Source organism: Tachypleus tridentatus, chromosome 11, assembly GCF_004210375.1.
Source record: "Tachypleus tridentatus isolate NWPU-2018 chromosome 11, ASM421037v1, whole genome shotgun sequence".
In the NCBI taxonomy this organism is placed as follows: domain Eukaryota; kingdom Metazoa; phylum Arthropoda; class Merostomata; order Xiphosura; family Limulidae; genus Tachypleus; species Tachypleus tridentatus.
Window position 1 is genome coordinate 29,287,406 of NC_134835.1, and position 22,764 is coordinate 29,310,169.

A 22,764-nucleotide genomic window follows, 5' to 3' on the forward strand; every position below is an offset into this window, starting at 1 on the left:
AATTTCAGCCTATGAATGTTAATCAGATGTCGTCAAAATAACTATCTCCCTACCCAGCTGATAAACCTAATTCATCACATTACAATACATAAAGAATGGCTTTGGAATCATAGGATGTATGTAAGTCTACACATTTCAGACTGACAAACAATCCATGTCGCATAATGATATATACTGAAATTCTTGTCTCACACACCGAAAACAAACATTTTACTGTCCTGCATGTTGAAACATTTAGAATCAGTAATCATTACTTATTCATTAAGATTAATTAACCAGATAAAATACTTTTTCTTCAGAAACAAATTTCACTGATCATCTTAATAACTTACACTGCATTTCCATATAGTAATACTTCCTTATAATTTCCAGACTTGCCCATATTACCAAAAAATGCTTGCAACAAAATAATACTTTAAATTTAATAAATATGCTAATTACAGAATATACCCTTCCTTTTCTTTCTCTCTTACTTTTTAAATAGTTTCCAACAACATCACAAAATGTCTAAATAACAAACTACCTCATATGTCAAATATACTGTCAACTAACAACAAAATCTCAGACAAAATTAGTAGATTACAATATAAAGACATTACAACAAAAGACTTGTGTAAACAACATACCAGGTTAATCATTAAAAGTTAGTATAACTTATAAAAGCTGTAAGGAATATCAAAAATGATATATACATGCAGAACCAATTATTTTTCACAAAGAAATAACTATCATTCACATGTGTATCAATACGACAATGAATGCAAGGAGAAATGAGTTAGCAGTAAATGAATGTAACTATCTAATAACTAACTGGATTTCATATACTTTTGGTCACTTATGGTTGTTCCTCTCACATAATGAGAAGGTAAACAGTACAACTTAAATAAAGTTACGAAAGCAGAGTGTTATAACTGCCGTTAACAATTACCGAATTAAACATTTTTGTCTGACATATTGTAATAATTCCAAATATTTTAAGTCCAGTTCCCCATATTGTTACATTTTTAGAACATCTTTCAATCTCACATTTATGTTACAAATACATATGCAGAACATATTCTTTACTAGAATCCAAAAGTAATTTTCTTAGACAAACTTCAACTACTTGGAAACTCCGAAACTTAAACTGAATCACAAAAGTATTTTTTTTTTAAATTTACAGAAACAAATCTCAAGGCAATAAGGCCTTACTTTTACCTTTTATGCAAAAAAAAGTGTTTATAAATTATGGCTTATCACATTAAAATTTAACTGTTGTAAAACAAGCTGAAAAACATTACACATTTTTACATACAAGAGATAAAATTTAACACCAATTTTTTTTAATTCCTTTGTAGAAAATATTATACGGCGTAAAACTGTAATACGTTAATGCTGTTTTTGGGAACGATTATTAAAAATTAAAAAAAAAATTATACTAATTTGTTTAATTACCAACATGTGGAAAACTAACTCTAAGTGGTAATTCAGCATTTTTACTAAATTAAAATAGTACAACTATTGAAATTAGACCAGTTTAAAAAGAACACTAACAATTACACACATGAAACAAAACAAAAACTCAACATACTAAGAAACCAAATAAACACAGCCATAAAACTATGCTCACCAGATAAAATTAACGATGAATTAGACAAAATAAAACAATACTTCATCAACATCAATAAGTTTCCTCCACAAACCGTAGAAAACATTATACGCACACACCTAGACAGGAAGCAAAATCAACCAACAAAAGTAAATATATCTCACAAATCAAAAAATCACGAAACCATATACTGCTGCATACCATGTGTTCCCGACATCAGCAGACAAATAACCAACATTTGGCAAAAACTAGTAACAAAATATGACATTCCAGTTAATACCAAAATTATGAAATGTTATCTCAAACGATTGGATCAATCAGCACTCTCCTTCACCATAGGATGTAAATACTTTCTACTAAGTACTAATATGTACATAATCTTAAGGTATGCAACTCCTTTATCAGATGTTGAGAACAAGTTAATAAGCATATGAACAACTTAGGAAACTCTTACGACTCACTGTCAACATTCAGCTTAACTTCTGTTGCAATTCACGACAGTTAACAAAGAATATTACAGAGATATTTTTATGTTAATATGAAATTTACACAAGGACATAGCCTTATCTGGTGAATATTTATTTCATTTCAAAACAATAATACTTTCCAGAGAACCTAAAACCTTCCTGATAAGTTTCTACACACTTTTTTTTACTCAAGTTTTGGTTTATACATTTGTTGCTTAATTTTTATATAACCCTAAATATTTCTTTTCCTTACTTCAGTTTTTTTACAACTGGTATTATACTGACTGTATTCAACAGTTTTCACCACAGTATCTTCATGGATTTTTTACAATGAGAGAAAAATTTAATCTTTACCCTTATAAGTTAATTTATACTGTTTAATTGGTTATAATAAATGTTTACCAGTATTTCCTCAGCATGTCAAGTTGTCAAGTTTTAAGGATCAGTTCTACCTTACATAAAAAGGATGAAAACTTGCAAGTTTTACTAGCATTCCTTATTATATATGAGAAAAAAAAACTAGAACCTCAATGTGCACAGAATCTTTTTTTCCTGTTTTTCTTTATATGTCTTTTCATATTATAATCCATCAATAAACACAGTCCTTTCTATATTGATAGAATGAATAATAAATTTAAATTCCATAGTTGACTATATCAGTTTTGTATTCATAACCATTTAACTTATCACCAATGTTTTTGCACTGAATAAGCAATTTTGTAATTTATTCCATCTTACTGACCAAGTAAATTACATTTCTTGACCTTTAAAACCTGCTTCTTGTGCAACCAGAAATAAAAGTGCATCCTCAACATGCAGTAAGTCTGTCTTCTCATAAAGGTGTACTAAAGACAAGTTGAAAACAGTCAATTTCTTATGCAAGCATTTATTTGTTTCTACTAATTTGTTAAATTTCATACATCCCATTATTTGTAGTTTTCTTTATTGTTTGGCACAGACCTTTTCACAAATATCTTGTGTGATTTTGAATTTAGTTTCTGGGAATATAGGGAGCAACCTTATATTTTGTCAGCATTCTTTTTAAACTGGTAAGCTTTAAACAACAGATCTGTTGCTGAGATTTTCTCCAGTTTCTTTTTAAACTGGTGAGCTTTAAACAACAGATCTGTTGCTGAGATTTTCTCCAGTTTCTTTTTAAACTGGTGAGCTTTAAACAACAGATCTGTTGCTGAGATTTTCTCCAGTTTTTCATTCTTTTCAAAAACAAAATTCTGAGCTCTCTTTATATTGAATCATTAAATATTAATATTCTTAAAAAAACCCAAAAAACCATTACTTATTGATTTAAGAGTTTGGGAAATTTTTGTAAACAATACAGCTGAAATGTAGCAACTGAAAATTTTACTGAGAAAGGTGCTTGGTGATTGTTAAGAAATAACACAATCAAGAATAGGCAACATTCACAAAGAACCAGGAACATCAATGAATAGAAGAGTTCTTTTCATAAACCCAAAAACAGGAAGAAAATTTAATCACTGAAACACATCACTAGCATTCAGTGAAGTACCTGTTAACACATGAAGATAAAAGCAAACAAAATAAGCATAACTTATAGATTACTACAGAAAAAGTACATGCATATAATGGCCAACAAGCTGAAAGAAAATTAGCTGTCAATATTAAAATAAGTTTCATTGCAACATGAGAAATAACTTTTTAGTCAATAGAAAATTCTTTTAAATTTAACTTGTAATGGTGTCGTGTCTGTCGTTCCTACACAGTTTTATGTATTTATATACACACACACACACACACACACATCACAATATCAACAGCTTAAGCTGTACAAGAGGTAAGACACTTGTCTTCTTGATTTCTCATTTTGATCAAGAAAAGTTACTTTATAACAGAAATAACTTATAAATGCATTAATGCTAATCTGCAAGATCAATTTTGTGAAAAACGTAACACATACACTGACACTGGTTAATCCTCTGTGCATTTTAACAAAGTGCCAATCAACATGGTATTATGTATTTGATGTCAGTTATCAACTATTTATTTTACTCTACACTGCAGTTCATAGTAAAAAGTAAATGCCAGATATAATATTACTAAAAAATGTGGATAAGCAATTCAGAGGTGCTAGAGATTATGCAAATACAATATACAAACTGTACAATGAACTAAAGTATTTTTACTATTCACATGAACATCATCTTACATTCTGGTTTGTCAGAGTCTGGGTTACACGAACATTGTCAATTCACAGACATTAGGTACAAATGTCTTTGCAAGTCAGCTAATTTGTCAGAAAAACATGAAGTTTCAAGAAGTCTTAATACAAAGTGATAAAAACCTATCACTGAGAATCCAGTTTCTCCTTGAAGAAGAAAGTTCTACCTTACGAAAGTGCTTGGGTTGTAGGGTTTTTATCACTTTGTAAGTCTATCTCATACTATGTGGAAGCAGGCTTCTATATTTTGTGTAGATACACACAGAATATTGTACGTAACTCCAAATTTGCTTTCTTCAATATGGGGTCAGGCTGATGGATAAAACCCATGCATGTTCGATTAATATAAGATACCAATTATGCTCTAAAAAGTAATGGACCATTATGGAAAAACAAAGTAGGTCTCATAGATACTTTCTCAATATAATCCACGATATTATCCAGTAACTATAAGTTACAGGCATTACTTTTTAATATGTAATATTTTAAAAGTCAAACAAGCAATGTGCAACTATTAAATTTAAGACAATGTGCAACTACATACACCAAATACTCAACTTCAGAATAATGCACCAGTAGAAAACCAGAAAATAAATACACATTCACATCACAATTAACTCTTTACATTACATAAACAAGTGAAACATGATATCCTGCAAAAATACATAGAGAACTGCAGACATGTACAGGGAATCCACTAGGTTCAGGCTTGTCAAGAGGAAACAGTGACACAGAAAGAGAGGTTGAAGATTACAGACCTGCACTGTAAAAGTTGAAACATTTGTCACACTTAACATATTGCTGTTGGTGCCCAACCCCTCCACGTCAGGAGGAGGAGACAAGTCATCTCGGACAGCCTGACTACGTACCAGCAACTTAACTCGCTGATGAGCCTGAAGCATCTCGAAGGAAAGGAAATAACATTGACAGAGAGGAAAGTACAGATATATAAAAATAATTATCATCAAATAAATACAAAAACAGATATAATAATAATTATTAAATTCATAAACTAATACTTTGATATAATTCATATTTCAAGATGTGAATCAGTAATAAGGCAATACTGCTTTGATTTTGACTGTCCATAAAACAAATATTTTTCTTTATGTAGAGTATAAAGTTGTTTTTAATTTCATCCCATTATTAACAGTCTCTTACATCTGTAAATGATTTACAAATGAGAGAAAAAAAAATTACATGTGATATTAAATTTGTAAGTCAATACAAGTCAGACTTAGGACACATTTAAAAACTATATTTTCTCCAGTTTCATAAAAATGCATCTCCTAAGGAGGTACAAACAATAACTCTACTATGATTGTGTTTTAAGTATTTTTCTCACTAATCTACAAAGAAATTTATTTATTATGTTAGAGACTGTAGAGCTCTTCACTCAATAAATATATTTTACAAATATATATATATTGGTACTTTTTACCCAACAATTAAGATTTTTTAATGCAAAACTCTTGATAAATGTACTATATTAAACATATAACAAATACATTTTATGAATGGTTTTTCAAAATTATCAAAAGCACCTCAAACTATTTTTGCATTACAAAAACTTGTACACGCAAAATATTACATAACTTAGTTGTTAATGCAAAACCACCAAGAAATCTTAAACATTTATGAATTAGAAATAAGTCAGACTTAATGTGATGATACATTCATTGCAAATTCATTCAATACTAAAGTTCTGTATAAACATCCATTTTGGGAGCCATGTTGTTCCTTTCTGAAATCAGTCTCCAAAAAGCAAATTGTAAGTGTGGAAATTCAACAATAAATAAAGCTTTATTCATATTTTTATATTACTTCAATAACTATTTCTCAAACTGACTTAATTCCAAGATTATAATAAAGCAATCAAATTATCAACAATACAGTTCCTATTATATTGAGAATTTTTTTTTTACTTGCAAGTAAAATTTGGTTAAAAGTTATTCAAATTTAAAATTATAATCCATATGACTTTGTTTTCAATAACTCTGGCCCACTGCAAGCTCTTCTGAATCTAAACATCTATATTATCAGTATTACAAGCATTCTCTCAGTGAGTACTTTATGTCATCAAATTCTGAGTGACTTCAAAGTCTTAAATATACAAACTTAATAAAAGATTAACTTTAGACCCTTCTAAAATAGAAATATTAAGTGAAACAATTCAAAAACTAAATACTTACACGAGACTGAGGCTTTTCCTTTACTAAGTGATTTGAAACAGGTGATTGTCTAGACGCTGATCCAGATGAGCTTGGAGTTCTTGAAGATGCGTCTCCATCACTGCTCGTGGTTTCATCTCCATCTCCTCCTTTCTCTGCATCATCATCATATCTGTTGCTACATTCTAGTTCTTTAGCACTTCCTCCTCCATCTTCAATACAAATTTTCACAGGAATTGTGTTACCATATCTTTCATCTTCAAACTCTAACCCTTCCTGCTTGGATAACTTTACATGTCTATCTGTCTGCGTCCATTCCATTTCTATTGGGTTCACAGAATTTCCACTATTGAAAATGTTACAACTGCTGTTGTTTACCCCACTGTGAACCACAATACTTGGGACTAGGAAAAACAGAAAATGATTTAAAATGTATAACTTATAAACAAATGCTTCTGAGAGTGCAGAAGATTGATCATAATATCAAACTTCCAACAACTGCATCAAAAATAGTGTATTTTGTATTTTCAAAAATTATCCATAGCTTTCAAAAGTTAGAAATAACATTATTAAAAAAACGGAAGAAAGGTGTCCTACTCTAAATTAATGTTCATTACATAGATTTTGATAAATACAAATCAAAGTTTACTTGAAGATACAGTTTATAGAATCTATGTTATTTTATCCCACACTTAGTAATTCCTGACACTGAGTCTATAATAATTTAAGTCTACTTGTACCATTGGTAGCTTTACTACAATCAACTGATTATTTTCAACAGCTCATGAGTCTTAAAAACTGCATTATGAAAACACAACAATACAATCCCGGAATATATATGTAACAATCTTTTAGCAAAACAACAAAAGAATGACAAGAAATACAAAGTCAAACTATACTACTATTGTTAACAGAACCTTTTCATTAGTCAGCAAACTGTAAAAGTCTCTACTTTTTATAAATAAAGCACACACATTATCTTTGAAACATGTTCTGTCCTGGGCTAGTTATTTGGGATCCTTCAATAAATATAATGCAAGTTACAGGTGAGGTTACAATAATAAATTAACTTGTTTCTTCAATAAATAACATTTATTACAGGCTATGTTACTTACATGCCTAACTCACAGATACAAAAACTTACTTGCAGAATTTCAGTTATGGATATACTAATTCTCACTGTAAAACTAGTACTGAACTAAGACAATCAATCATTGACTCACTGCCTCAATGATTCTATCTACACATCACACTTGTTTTCAACTTACTACATGAAATTTCTGAACCATAATGAAGCATATTAAGTGTATAATAACAAATATCTAAATATATCTTGTACACAGCCTAAACATTTGTTAAATATTCAAATAATTAAGGATATTATGAAAAATGGTTACTAATGTTTTTATCTGACTTTCATGGTTCAATTATGAAAATACCAATGTTTCCATATGGTTCACTACAAGAGGAACCTACATATTTATGTAAAAACAGCTGGTATGAGCTGAGAAAATTTTTTATGTATAGGAGTGAACAACATTTTGACCTTCTCTGGTCATTGTCAGGTTCACAAGGAAAGAAAGAGGTAACTGACAGATAGCTGACCACGTTTGAATGGGTTGTGTAATTGAGTATAGGAATGTAGGTGGCGTGCTTAGATGTTTGATTATATTTATTAATATGGGTATAAAGGTGTTCCTTTGTATTGGTTTATTTTGGGCTTTAGTTATTGTATAAATAAGGCTTCTTTAATTTTGTGTTTGTTTCTTTATTTAGTATTTGGGTATTTTTATGGTTGTGTTGTGTTTATTTGATTTGCAGTGTTCGAAAATGTGTGAAAGTGATTTTTTGTGTTCTTTAAATCTGGTTTCCATTTTTCTACTTGTTTCTCCAATATAGAAGTCATGTCAGTTATCACATTGTATTTTATAAATAATGTTGGTGTGGTGTTTGTCAGCATAGTTTTTATATAATATATACCTTAGTTTTGTGCCTGGTTTGTGAATAAATTTGGAATTAACTGGAATGTCATATTTTGTTACTAGTTTTTGCCAAATGTTTGTTAATTTTCTGTTGATGTCGGGAATATATGGAATGCAGCAGTATATGGTTTTGAGATCTTTGAATTTGTGGGATCAAACCTACATTTTTTTCGTGTTTTTTTTTAAATAAACAAACATAGCCCACTAACCAAGTTACATATTTTAAGCATCTTTCCAAAATACTCTAAATACTGTTAAAAAAGATCAGTTTGAAATAAAAACTTGTAACATAGCAAATTGAAAACTATAGTTCAGCTTTGAAATAAAACTTAAAAGACACTAGAAAAAATTGCCAACATACTTAAGGAAATTTCACAGGGTTTAACTCACCTGTATTAATACATCCACAATATGTACATAGAAATATTCTGAGTACAGAAGGCTACTACTGGTTGGAATTAACTGAAATATTAAGATTAAATCTGATGGATGTCATCATACTAGTGTTTGAAAACACCCTTGAGTTCTGTGAGAACTTCTTAGTGAACAAGTCTGTCATGATACCCACTGTTTTAGGTTCATATGTCCTTCATTGCTACCAAGAAATACTTTTTAATTAAGATCATGTTATTTTCCACCATGATGTTACCTACACAAGGAACTATTGTTTGTATATGCAGAAAAGTTCACTAGAAAATTTATGTGGCCGTATTTGCTATTATGACTTCAAAACATTAGCAACATTACACATGCAGCAATACAATATTTGTTAACTATATTGATGTATACAGACATCAAATATTTATTACTGAGAGACTATGCTAACATTTTAAATTTTATACATGGTTTATTTTACACATAGGTATCACTTGTAACAGATTTACTATTACATATTTCATCTCGATGTTTGTTTTAATTATATAAGGCATGTAACTGTCCATCTTCTAAGTTTGTAAAAGATTCTCAAATGTAAGAATCAACAATGTACAATGTGTGTATGTAAACACCAGTGACTGCCACTATTGTTGCCAAGTAAAATTTCAAGAACCTCACCCAATAAGCATAAAAGGTTGCTATCACAATATGGAGAGAGACAATGTTGGTTTGATACAGTTTGTGCACTATAAACCTTGGAAGCAAAAACAGTGATGAATGCTTATTAATCTAAAAACTAGAGATATTTGACCAGGAACATTTATAGATTTCAAATATTGCAAATTGTTTAACTTCAGTGAATTACCTTCGGATGTTAATATTTCTACAAGGACATTACATATCTCTGTCGATTAAAAACTCACTTATGCTCAGTGAAGAAGCTAGCTATCCATTAAGTAAGTTGTACTTATACCAACTCAAAATTAATTCACTCATTGGGAACCATCCATAATACATTCAGTTTCACAACAGATAGAAGACTCAACATTGCAAGTCTGTAAAACTTTTGGAAATAAATCATTACTTATAATAACTATTTGCAATACCGATTATTTTACACTGTATATTGTTTGTGTATTAAAATATGTTTGTGTTAAGAAAGAAAACTGTATATCAATCTAGTTAGCAAACATCATAAAATCAATACATATAAACATTTAATTTCTAAAGCAAAATTATAACTTAGTTCAGTTTCAGGCTATCCGATATCATATGTAATAGTACAAACTGAGGGTTCACCTGGGATAAATTATAATGCATAACACACTTCAAAATCAAAATGTACAAAATACAATCCAATGATTTTCATATCTGTGAACAAAGTTTAAGATAAGCTCATCCTATTATCGTTTCTGTCAGAATAAATTCTACAAATTGCTTCAGACCTTTATAATTACCTAACAAAATCTCGGCATGGCTGGGTTTGGTGACTATTTTGATTTACTACATAAATATCTTTGTTTTCTTCAGATGATGTTGAGAAGCAAAGATAATACAAAAATATAAAAATAACATACATGAAAAATAATCCTATAATCATTTGTAACTGATTATGGAAAATAATAACCTAATGTTTGTGTTTTGGTTCCTAATAATCAATTTGTTTATTCTCGTAAAAGGTCACATCACTAAAGGTTACCTTAATTGTGATTAACTAGAGTAATTCTCTTGCTGGTTTTGCAATCTCCACATGAACTGCACGGCATAACTAGACTAAACATCAGGACACTGAAACTGCAGCTTCAACTTGTTTGATTGATTGCCATACAATTAGCAAGTGGAATAATCAGATTTCTCACACACCAGCCTCTGTAGTGCAATTTTGACAGCAGAGTGATGAGAAATATTATGCCCAAGAAACTGCTCATTACATATAATAACAAATTAGAAATAACAGAAGCTGTAGGGTTTGTTTGTTTTCTTCAATAATCCTTTTGGTACAAATGTTAGGCCTACTGATTTGTAATGTTATGCCATCGTTTCTCATTTAAACCATATTTTAAAAATAAGATACTTTTAATAGTATGAGGAGGCCATAAACAGTGGGATACTGTAGAATCTGTCCATCCAGGTGCTGCTGGACTAATTGTCCATCTAATTCAAGCATCTTTAAATTTTGCAAAATAATTAAAATAAAGACACATAACTAACAGAGAAATTTATATATAAAAACAAGATATGTTTATATATACACACTTATTAGCATTTAATATAAGAAACAATAACACACACACACACACACAGTTAGACTAAACAAGTTTTTACTAGTAGTAGACCCAAATTGTGTGTGGCAGGGATAACAAGCCAACATTTAGAAGCACCTTTAAGTTAAGGTCTGATAACACAAGCCTACAATGGTTTTACTGCCTTGAAATATTTACATTTTACAACACTTCCAGTACACTGAATCCAAAAATGATACCAATTTTCCTCTGTCACAAAATGTCGTGTATTTTTACCATTTTCAATGATATCAAGTCTCATTTTTTGATGCTTAAAATGTTGACAATCACCGGCTATAGATTTATCTACACCAATCATGATGTAAGAGTCGTATCAGTCACCCTATAACCCAAACATCATAATAAAAAACAAAGTGGTCCATAAATAATTTGAAGTTTTTAATCCCAATTTGTCCAAATGTCATAGGAAAAAGTGCATATAATTTTTTAAATCTAAGTAGCTGAATTAGAAAAAATCTAGTATTAAAATCAACTTTTATGTAGTTTAAATTTGCAGGCCTGTGTAATCTAAAAAAAGACTTACATTTAAACATCTTAGCTCATTTACCAGTTGAACATAAAAAATACAACAAAAAACATACACACATATATATACTATATACATGTGAATGTTTTATTAATCTTTTTAATGCAATAAGTTTTTATTTTATTTTAGCACTTAGTATTTTTATATATAGGTTTATCAAGCACATAATACATGAAACAAAAGTAATACTGAAGGATTACTAACCACAAAGAACATTGTCCTAAAATTTTCATTGCTAACAAATACAGAAAAGGAAGTTACAGACATGTCTATTATCAGAAACAGTCAGGAGTCACAGTTACAGTTATGTTGTTATACATATATTCATTAAATATCTAATATGTTGAAAAACATTTCAAGCACAACATCAACAGTAAAGACCATGCAAAACATTTAACCTTGTAAATTAAAAAATTACTAGAGTAACTTACTCACTTTCTGCTTTGGCCATTTTAAAATATGCAGTCATGTGGTCAAGTTAGTAATACACAGGTCAACAGGCTGAGCTCTACATGTGTAATAAAAATTCTACTTTAGATACATGCATTACTTCCTTCTACAAAACAGCAGTTTATTAAAACTCAAAATTTACTGGAAAACATTCCTTACAATACCATGGAAACAAGAATAAAAGTAAACTGAAATCACGTTTTGGCAAATGTGCTCTAGCAATAACTGTGCATCAAATGAGATATCAGAATCAAAATATTAATAAACATTAAGAAAACACAGGGAAGTAGATAAGCTTTCTTTTAAAATGTTATACTGACTAAAAAAAATATAAAAAGTATTGACACAGTTACTTAAATTACTATAAGAGAAATAATCAAGGCCACTATTTCAACTTTAGCATGTGCATATCACTGCTGGTTACAATGCTTACAGCCCTTATACAACTGAAAGTCTGTAAACCATATTGTTTATTCTTGTCAATGCAACACTGAGAAAGAATTCCAAATGAACCAGTCACCTGACTAAAGAAAGATTAAAAATAAAAGTCTGTTGTTTGATGTGTGTGTTATGTGCATATATAAACAGAATATCAGTGCATAATCAGTTGTCCTTAGACATATAGGGACACACACACACTACATAATTCAAAGTACATATTATAATCTTGCATAAACTTTTACTGGCTAAAATTAACCAGTTAGTAAATAAACCCTGAAGCAAAAAGTTACAATAACAATATATTTATTTAAACATGTTGAAACTTACCTCTAGGTACATGATTATGGAGAATATATTTTCAACTTGTTTTCTTCTAAAAGTAGTAAAAAAATCCAGACAATGCCGGAAGGACAATTTAAATAAAGGCTATCACAACAAGGCACACTGAAAACCGACCATAATGAACTCTAGAGTTAAAATGGTAAGGCGATAGATGGCAGCTGTAGGTAAAAACAGGGGTGATAGCACTTCCTACAGAGGATGGAAAAAATATAACCACCACTGACATGTTAAGAGTTACATGTATTAAAACTGATATTTCAATTAATATTTTACACAACTTATGTACCAATTAACTAAAAGACTGACTTCAAGCACACAAACAAAGAAAGAGAAATTACAAAAGAATTAACAAAAAATACATTTACCACAAAAATGAAACATTTTCAATATTCTGTCAAACAAGGTTATTTCCACATAGATGACCAACAAAAATACTACACTGCATGAGAAAGTACAATAAATGTCTCTCACTGATATGATAGAGCATTTTAATAACTCGTCCATACAAAAGTCTTTCCCAAAATTGCTATACACTTCCATGCTATTATGAATTGATTCCTTTAACTCTGAGTAACATTACAAATGACAGCATTGACCTGATTAACATTATAACACTAAAAATGTTTTATTCCACAAGTAAGCAAATCACTATAACAAACATTTAAATGCCATCCAGATTATACTAGTTTGTCTTCAAATAAAATCAAGACATTACCTTAATATAAACTGTTAATAAATGTATTCATTCATCACAACTGATAACTCAGTTTAATTCTAATAAACTTCCATGCCTTAAACATAGTTCACCTTAATCTCAGACTTTCTAACTTTCCAAGTGGTTTCTCAATTACCAAGTGAATTATATATCCACTACCACATCTTTAGTTAAATAAAACTTACAAACACAGAAGTGAGACATAAGGTTTGTTTGTTTTTTCCCTTGCCAGTGTTCAATATAATCCTTAATGTGCAAGGTAAGTAAATCATTGTTCAAACACTGAAAACAGTACAGGTAACCTTGAAATTATTTGGCTTCTACATACAAGAATACTGCAGTACCTTTTCTTCTGTCAAATTTCCTTCATCTTATGTAAAGGATCTGTGCTAATTTATTTTAAACAATGCATGCAGATTCTAAATGAATCTATCAAAATAAGTGTTTAACAAATGTTATTATATTCAAACAAATGTAACAAAAAAGCATACAAAACCTTTCAGATAACAAATATTGCATCAAACTGCCCTGAAGTCAATTGTTTGTAATTTTTAACCCTATTTTTACTGTACGAACCCTCTGCAAATAACTTCACTGCCCCATATCCATTAGAGGTAACCAATTAATAAATTTGATAACTGATTAATCATTAAGCTCACTAATTTCTTAAATTCAACTAACAGATTATACTCGCACATACTTAGATATGCGGAATAATTTAAAAAAGTAAGAACTGGAAACTAGTTATGATTACTTGACTGTATTTGGGTGGTTGGTTGTCATTTAATGGTTCAAAGCAATGACAGTATCTAAAACAATGAACAGTTGGTTAAATAGTGAACCAACTATTATAAAAAAAATATGAAATGTTTCATTTGTTTTTGGAAGTAAAACAATTCCCTGAAAAATATTAAAATATAAAAACAGCAAAACAGCAACAAATATACAATAGTTTAAGGTAAGCAAAGTAAAACTGGTATGTGCTAAAATATTGGATTCATTTCAAATGGTAGTGCTCTTGAAATCACAGAAAAAAGGTTAAACCTAAACAGAATTGAAAAGACCAATGGCCCATACAAAACTAAAAACACTGACAGTGTGGCTGTCACAAATGACACTGTCTAAAGCGGTAAACTCCGAGTATAAACATTTTGTGTGCCCAAGTACGGAGGCCAAAAGTGGGGATAATGGACAGTCTTTTACTGACTAGAACAACCCACCAAGGACAGAATACACAATCACAGGAGAAGTGTTGTGTCAAAAAACAGAGTTAGCAGCATACTAATTAATTACTGCAAATGCTGAAGTGGTTTGTAGAGTTCGGTGTACAAACTCTGGACCAGCAAAGTGTTGAATGCCCACATGCAAAGCCAGAACTCCTGATAGTGAATGTGGTCCAGCATTCTAAGTGCTAAAGGCCTGACTGAACTGTAGATCAGAAACCCATAATACTGTTTTGATTGTATAATGGCACAAAGAATCTGTAGCATAGAACATCCATTAGCTCCCCAAGATGTAAAAGAGAGAATCCAGAGGGTGTTTAATGCCCTGGTACACCCAACACAAAACTGCTTGATGTGTGGAATAAAAATCAGTATGTGATCAAAACAAGTCCCAAGAACTTCATTTCTGATACCACAGGAAGAACATTGTCCCCAAGCCAAAGCTCAGGATTAGGTTGTAATCATGAACATTACAGTGAGAAATATTCACAATGTAAAAACTACCTTGAGAACTTGTCACAATATTAAAATAGACATTTGATTTTCAAAAATGATATATCATACTAATATACAAATAATTATTTTACAAATTGGGTACCCTCCCCATGCCTCCATTCTTTGCTCTTGGTAACGCATATTTTATTTAGAAATAAAATTCTACATTCTTCTACTTAAAAGATTTTTCAAGAAAAAAAGGGCGTAATGATGAAAATAACATGTAAATTATAAATATTTCTTTGTTTGAAGTTAAGCACAAAGCTGCACAATAGACTATCTGTTCTCTGCCCACCACAGGTATTGAAACCCAGTTTCTACCATTGTCAGTCTACAGACTTACTGCTGTGCCACTGGGATGCAATTGTAAATATTAACTAAGACCAAACTGTAATCGAAGATAATAAAAAAAATGAAAAAAAATGAAAAAAAACAGCCTTAAAGTCATAGTCATAATGCATTTAATTAGCTTCTGTTTACAATTACCGTCCAAGTTTGACACAGATAAACTATCATTTCTTTCATTGACTTTGAAGAATTATACTAACTCTTTTAACATAAAATGTAACATTTTTTTCATTATAATTTTAATTAAGCTACACATAATTGGAATTTGAACTATACAATTGGACCAAATTAAAATAAAGTTGATCTTGGATTATAATTACATAAACCACTTCAACACACCCAAAATAAAGTATATACTGTATTACAAAGATTATTAACAATCCATAGGACCTAAATGAGATCCTTTGGACATCTTTAATACATTGAACTAGGTGTAAAAGGCATTTAATTTGATCTTTTCACATCCTACAGATGCATCAAATGATTGATCAACTGCAACATATCAATGTAAAATAGTCGAGGTTATCCCAGTATAGAGAAACATAAAATAAAACGAAAATATAAAAATTGGCACGGCCCGATATGCTACACAGATATAAATGTTATACGCATTTCTTTTACACACAAAAACGTAATATTTTGAAATATGCATAAATGAAAAATAATTCACGGGTACCTGCACGTCTTTCGTGCTGTATGCAGTGAATTAGAGGTTGCTTTTTATAATGGTTTGGTATTTAAAACAGGAAAAAAAAATATCCACCCTCTTTTTGGTTTTACACATTACAAAAATTAGGCTAAACTTACCTCGTGTATTTCTAAATTTTAGTGGTCTACAATATTTAAGTAAAAGCCTCTAATGCAATTACATTAGTTGTAATTACAATTCTCGACTTTTCACTTAAAGCATACTAACGTTAAACACATATTTTTAGATAAAGGTTCGAACGAAATTTCCATTTTAAAATTATTTTTAATTTTAGGCCTAACGTAACCCTCCTATGTACAACTATAAATGCTTTATCACTATCTACAGTGACAGTTAGGCCTAATTTTAAAATAGTTGACTTATTACTACTTGAGTTAACGATACAGGTAAATGAATTATGAGTACCAATGATTAACAAGATACCTTTTCATTCTAAAATACAAGAAATATTAATTGAGAAGTTAGCCTATTCTAAAACAACTATAGTCTTAACCCTACTTTCCTTAATAACAGACTACCCTCCACCATCATGAACTCTCTCACGCATGTCTTTTATAAATTCTTATGACGTCATTAAAACACAGTGGTGAAACTTTTACCACTACTGCGTTGTTTATGTGCTTGGATATTTAGAGAGGTGACGTTTAATTATTATAACTTTAAACTTTTATTAAGTTACTTGATATACTTCAAACATAAACTTTACACTTTATTCACATATTTTTAAAAAAATTAGCTGTTTAAAAGGAGGTACTCTAACTGATTTCTTTTGTTCCCTATAACATCTAACAAATATGGCACAGATTGATAGATTTAGTCGTAATAACGGATTCTAAGTTTAATTTTATATCACTCACAAGACATTCCCCATGAGACTGAAAACACGCCAGATTCAATACATATGACTAGATATACTTTAGTTGCTGTTTTTTATATCATTTAAGTTTCAACCTACATTATTTCCCTTCGTGTCATCTCCCTGGGACAATGGAAGCTCTACGGTCTTACAATGCCATAATCAGGGGTTCGATTCCCCTCGATGGGCACAGCAGATATCCCGATGTGGCTTTGCTATAACAACACATACACCTTTGTGTCAATAACTGACAATACAATAATTAATACAATGCATAGGCGCAATTATTTATCGTAATGCAAATATAAAACATTTAAAAATAAATTGGCCATGACTGGTCTCACAGACAGCGTAATTTGATTGTAATCCGAGGGTTTCTTGTTCGCGGCTTTGTTGTAACTGTATTTCCATACTTTGGAATTGTGGGTACGCTTTATGAATAGTGGTCACATGAAAGTAGCCCAAGAACTGACGATAAATAACGTTCACTAATCATTTCCTCTAATCTGTCATTTCATAATAATGGAGGCCATAAATAATTGCTGGAAGCTAATTTATACTTGGATTTGTCTGAAGGGTTACGATCTGACAACAGATCTAACTTAGGCTGTGGTTTACTTTAAATTTCGCGCAAAGCTACACTAGAGCTATCTGCGCTAGCACTCTTTTACCAACAAATAGTTGGATTGACCTTCACATTATAACACCCCCACGGCTGAAACGGCGAGCATGTTTGGTGTGATGGAAATTTGAACCCGCGACCCTCAGATTACGAACCGAGTGCCTTAACCACCTGGCCATGCCGGGCCTTCCCTTAACCACCTGGCCATGCCGGGCCTTCTAACTTAGAGCTTATTATCGCTAAATTTATGGACTCCCTGATTGGACCGCTTAAAGTACAGTCTATACCAAATTATCAAGGACACGATTCATTTCTACTCTAGTAAACAGAGTATCAATGTTGTAATATGTATGAAGTACGATACTAAACTTTATTGTTTTAAGAGCAAATAAAAATTGTACAATTTTTTAAACAACGTCGATCTTCGTGTCCATAAATCTAGTGTTTGTTTCATAGAATATGTCATGTTTATGGTAGTATTCGTAAATGTTTCATCACGGTCTTCAGTATTCCTTTCAGACTCCCGCATGATCAACAAATAAAGCTACATTTTCTTCGAATATTTTTATATAATGATCTTTGGTCATTTTCATTTCTAACCCTTATAAGGTAGCAAAATCAGGAACTAGACTTGACCTCGTTTAATTCTGAAGAAAATTAAGCTTACTTATATGAAATATAGGTGCTTTCAACTAAACATATGGTCTGGCATGGCCTGGTTAGTTAAGGCGTTCGACTCGTAATCCGAGGATCGCGGGTTCGAATCCTCGTTGCACCAAACATGCTCGCCCTTTCACAGCCGTGGAGGGGTTATAATGTGATGGTCAATTCCAATATTCATTGGTAAAAGAATAGCCCAAGAGTTGGCGGTGGGTGGTGATGACTAGCTGCCTTTCCTCTAGTCTTACACTGCTAAATTAGGGATGGCTAGCGCAGATAGCCCTCGCGCATATTTAGGTGAAATTTAAAAAAAAACAAGTAAACTTAGTTTCAAATCTACAAGATTGCACTTTATATGGAACAGCTTAAATATGATAATACATAAGCATATTAACGTATTTATCACCTATATTTTTTATTCGCAGTGAATATCTATTTCAACAATACAATGCCACGAAAGTAAATTTGTAACTTAATAAATATATCACACCCTTTCAGAGGAAAGATATCAGTATAACGAAATTGTAAAATATTGTAGAGCCAAAATGCATTACTTTCCAAAAAGGCCTCCAACCACACTTTGAACTCAATGGTTGCTTTAATGAGAAAAGTACCAGAACGATATGCAGACATATCAAGTTTAAAACATATTCTTCCTTCTTTAGTGATATAGAAAGTTTTAAGTTTTTTCGGCTGTTTAGGTTTGGCGCTGTAACAGTGGTGACATGTGGTCCAAACAGTCGTTAACACTACTTTGTTCTAGTAGCTTCATTTCTTTGTTCGCTGTGACAGTTGAAGTCTCTTCTGTCTACAGGGATATTGTAGTTTTGCATTCCAGTTAAAAGAAATTACACTGAAATTTCATAAATCACTTACGTAAGATACCAGTATGAACGCGTTCCATATTGCTCCCCGCTAGAACAGCGGTAAGTCTACGGATTTCCAACGTTAAAATCAGGGGTTTGATTCCATACGATGGGCTCAGCAGATAGCCCGATGTGGCTTTGCTATAAATAAAACACACATACTCGTTCCATATCAGAACTTTCAATTTTCGCATCATTTGAAGAGTATATCCTCAATAAATTGTATGGAGTTATATACATTTCATTGGAAATATTTTGTTTTTGCGTTTTTGCACACAGATTCAGCAATATCATTTTGTATTGCGCAAATATTTCTTTTGGAAGTCGAGTAAATGAGTGAAACGTTGCTGAAGATAAGGAATTCTACTCCTGATGAGCGCCTTCGAGATGCATTATTTTTGTTCACTTTTTATTTTATTTTACTGTCCAAATAATATGTCAGTCCTCACATTTTTTTTAAATGAAATGCTAAAATGTTTTTGACTTTCGGTATGTTCTATAAACTTTCAAGACATCTTTTGGCCCAAGACGCAACATTGCGTTTGTGTTAATTAGATAAAAAGTCACTAACTTAATTTAGTTCACAGCTCATTCAATTGACTTATGACATCAATAACGACTCGATAATTATTATGACGTGTTTTATCTCAGCCCGGCTGATGAACCCCATTATTGCGAGAAGACCCAAGTTGAGACTGGTTACAGATGATGTGATTGACTGGTTACATGAGCTATGATGTGATTGACTGGTTATATGAGCTATGATGTGATTGACTGGTTACAGGAGGTGTGATGTGATTGACATACTATTACATTCTCTATTTTCATGAGATACGTAAATAGGTCAATAAATTAATATCTATTAACATCTATCATCAATTCAAAGAGTGCAGCGAATTACTGTAAGGTGACAGAACTTTAATTATTGAAATATTATATTGGTTACATAAAGATAAAATTCTATAATTATTCAGCTTCTAATCTTCATAATTAAAAACATATCAGTTTGACCTGTCTGTAAAAAATGTCATACAGAATTTGTAAGTAAAAGCTATGAAAGTGTGAACATGAATGAAACCAGCTCATTGTACAGTATGTGTAAATAATTAAAATTATTGAAGATATTGAATACAAGCTACAAGAAGCCTCATGAAGTTTGGATGTACTTTTCCTCTGCTTCATACATGTAATTTACCACCATCAATTTACAATAAATAGTGAAATTAGTCGCAGGTGCGCTCGCAAGAGGACACTTGCCCCTGGATTATCAGTTTTACGTTTCCTCAATTATAGTTTTGTTTGCTTCCTTTTGAATTTCGTGCAAAGCTACACGAGGTCTATCTGCGCTAGTCGTCCCTAACGTAGCAGTGTAAGACAAGAGAAAAGGCAGATAGTCATCACCACTCACCGCCAATTCTTGAGCTACTCTTTTACCAACGAATAGTGGGATTGATCGTCACATTATAACGCCCCCACGGCTGGGAGGGCGAGCATGTTTAGCGCGACGCGGGCACAAACCCGCGACCCTCCGATTACGAGTCGCACGCCTTAACACGCTTGGCCATGCCGGGCCAATTTATTATAACTGGGTTATTTATATATACCTATTGTTTACATGTATATCGACAAAAGTTAATTTCTTATGCAAAATTTTTGTGTTAATTATCGATGATGGAAATATGATATTATTCAAAGGTTTGGTTTATTTATTGATTGGTATTTATGGCCCGTGGAAAAAGCTGTCGATTTGTGTACTCCAACTTTATTCATTTTTTAACCATATCTTTAACAATCAGATATAAATTACACTGCACAGCAATTTTTTGAAAAGTTTTGCTTCCTGAAAAGTTGGGCCTGGCATGGCCAAGCGCGTAAGGCGTGCGACTCGTAATCCGAGGGTCGCGGGTTCGCGTCCTCGTCGCGCTAAATATGCTCGCCCTCTCAGCCGTGGGGGTGTATAATGTTACGATCAATCCCACTATTCGTTGGTAAAAGAACAGCCCAAGAGTTGGCGGTGGGTGGTGATGACTAGCTGCCTTCCCTCTAGTCTTACACTGCTAAATTAGGGACGGCTAGCACAGATAGCCCTCGAGTAGCTTTGTGCGAAATTCCAAAACAAACAATCAAACCTGAAAAGTTTTTGCTGATTTTGACAAGTACCTGGTGGGTATTCACAAATATAGTTTTGGTTTTGCTTCATCACGTAGGAACTCTGAGAAATAAATTGTTTACCGGCAATAACGTATTTAATTACGTTTATGTTTCTAATACGCTATTAAGTTCAACATAATTAAAAGTGTTTTGCTCCTGATTTTCGTTTGTATTCAATGTCCGGTGCATCACGTTGCAGTGTCCAACAGTAGTCAACAAGCATTGACGGATTTCAGTTGCCCTGATATAGTTTTTCCATTGTAGCAATGTCCTGGTGAAAACTGAACATTTCGATGAAACGGTACGTGATGGGCAAATTTAGATGTGATTTTCGCAATCAGCAGCCAAAAATCTATAAGGAACACCCAACATTGTTCAAGAAGCAAAAACTTCGTAGTGCAGTGTTATGAAACAGAACAGATGAAGATGAATAGAACGTCAATTTGAAACGTTAGTTTTATCTTGTACTATTTAACTTGTAAACTTTTCTTTCGTGTTTAAGTTAGAACAATCATTTTTCACATGCGTTGAAAATTGAACATGTTTATGTTGAAAATTTATTCCATAGTTTTGTTTATTAAATCAGTCACATCTAATAAAATAACATAAAGTTCTGTAACGGCTTATTAATTAACGTGGTCACAAATTCATGTCTCTTTAATTAATAAATATAATATTTATAAAGTATTGTTCAGCCCTTTCACAGGATAACACCTCTGGTGATAACCTACATAACATACGACTGTCTAGCGGGTCTCCCGCTTGTACAGCGGCAAGTCTACGGATTTACAATCCTAAAATCAGGGGTTCGATTTCTCCTCGGTGGATTTAGCAGATAGCCCGATGTGGCTTTGTTAAAAGAACACACACCCTCTAGCGATGCACTTTGAAACTAAATTCTTGTTACAGAAGTGTTTCGAAATTGAAAACTGTGGACTCATTAACCTGGACTAAGTGTTGTATCTTTATTGAATTTCGGCTTTAAAGATATCCAACTTTAAACTCTACTACATCTTTATTTTAAAACAGTCTGAACCTTTCAGTACGTAAATCTGAAGATAATGAGTTTGATTAATTTAAAATTATTTTTTAATTTCTTTATCCACTTCTTATGATGAAATATGAATGAATGCTCGTAAGTAAATCTGACCGTGCTTTGCATTCACCGATATGACAGCTTATTATACACATCAGTGGTAACAATTGTGGAAAATGTGAGGACAGGGGTAAAAGAAGGAGCGCCATCTATTTATCGTGTGAAAATCAACTACACCAGA

At 31.7% G+C, this 22,764-nt stretch overlaps 1 protein-coding gene across 36 annotated transcripts in view; it reads right to left on the reverse strand.

Moving 5' to 3' along the window:
* LOC143231838 (R3H domain-containing protein 2-like) overlaps nt 1-16,894 on the reverse strand; it is a 49,943-nt gene extending 33,049 nt beyond the window's left edge. For 4 of the 36 annotated variants that reach the window (XM_076466539.1, XM_076466521.1, XM_076466538.1 and 1 more), the window contains exons 1-5: nt 16,756-16,894; nt 12,828-13,031; nt 12,045-12,117; nt 6,445-6,827; nt 5,011-5,145 (exon numbers count right to left, since the gene is read on the reverse strand). In XM_076466539.1, coding sequence (XP_076322654.1) covers nt 5,011-5,145; nt 6,445-6,827; nt 12,045-12,078 — 552 coding nt within the window. In that variant the 5' untranslated portion in view covers nt 12,079-12,117; nt 12,828-13,031; nt 16,756-16,894. Of the gene's footprint in view, nt 1-5,010; nt 5,146-6,444; nt 6,828-12,040; nt 12,118-12,827; nt 13,032-13,207; nt 13,282-16,755 lie in introns of all 36 variants that reach the window. The other 32 variants (XM_076466550.1, XM_076466534.1, XM_076466549.1 and 29 more) reach the window with 19 other exon arrangements.
* Between the last annotated feature and the right edge of the window lie 5,870 nt (nt 16,895-22,764).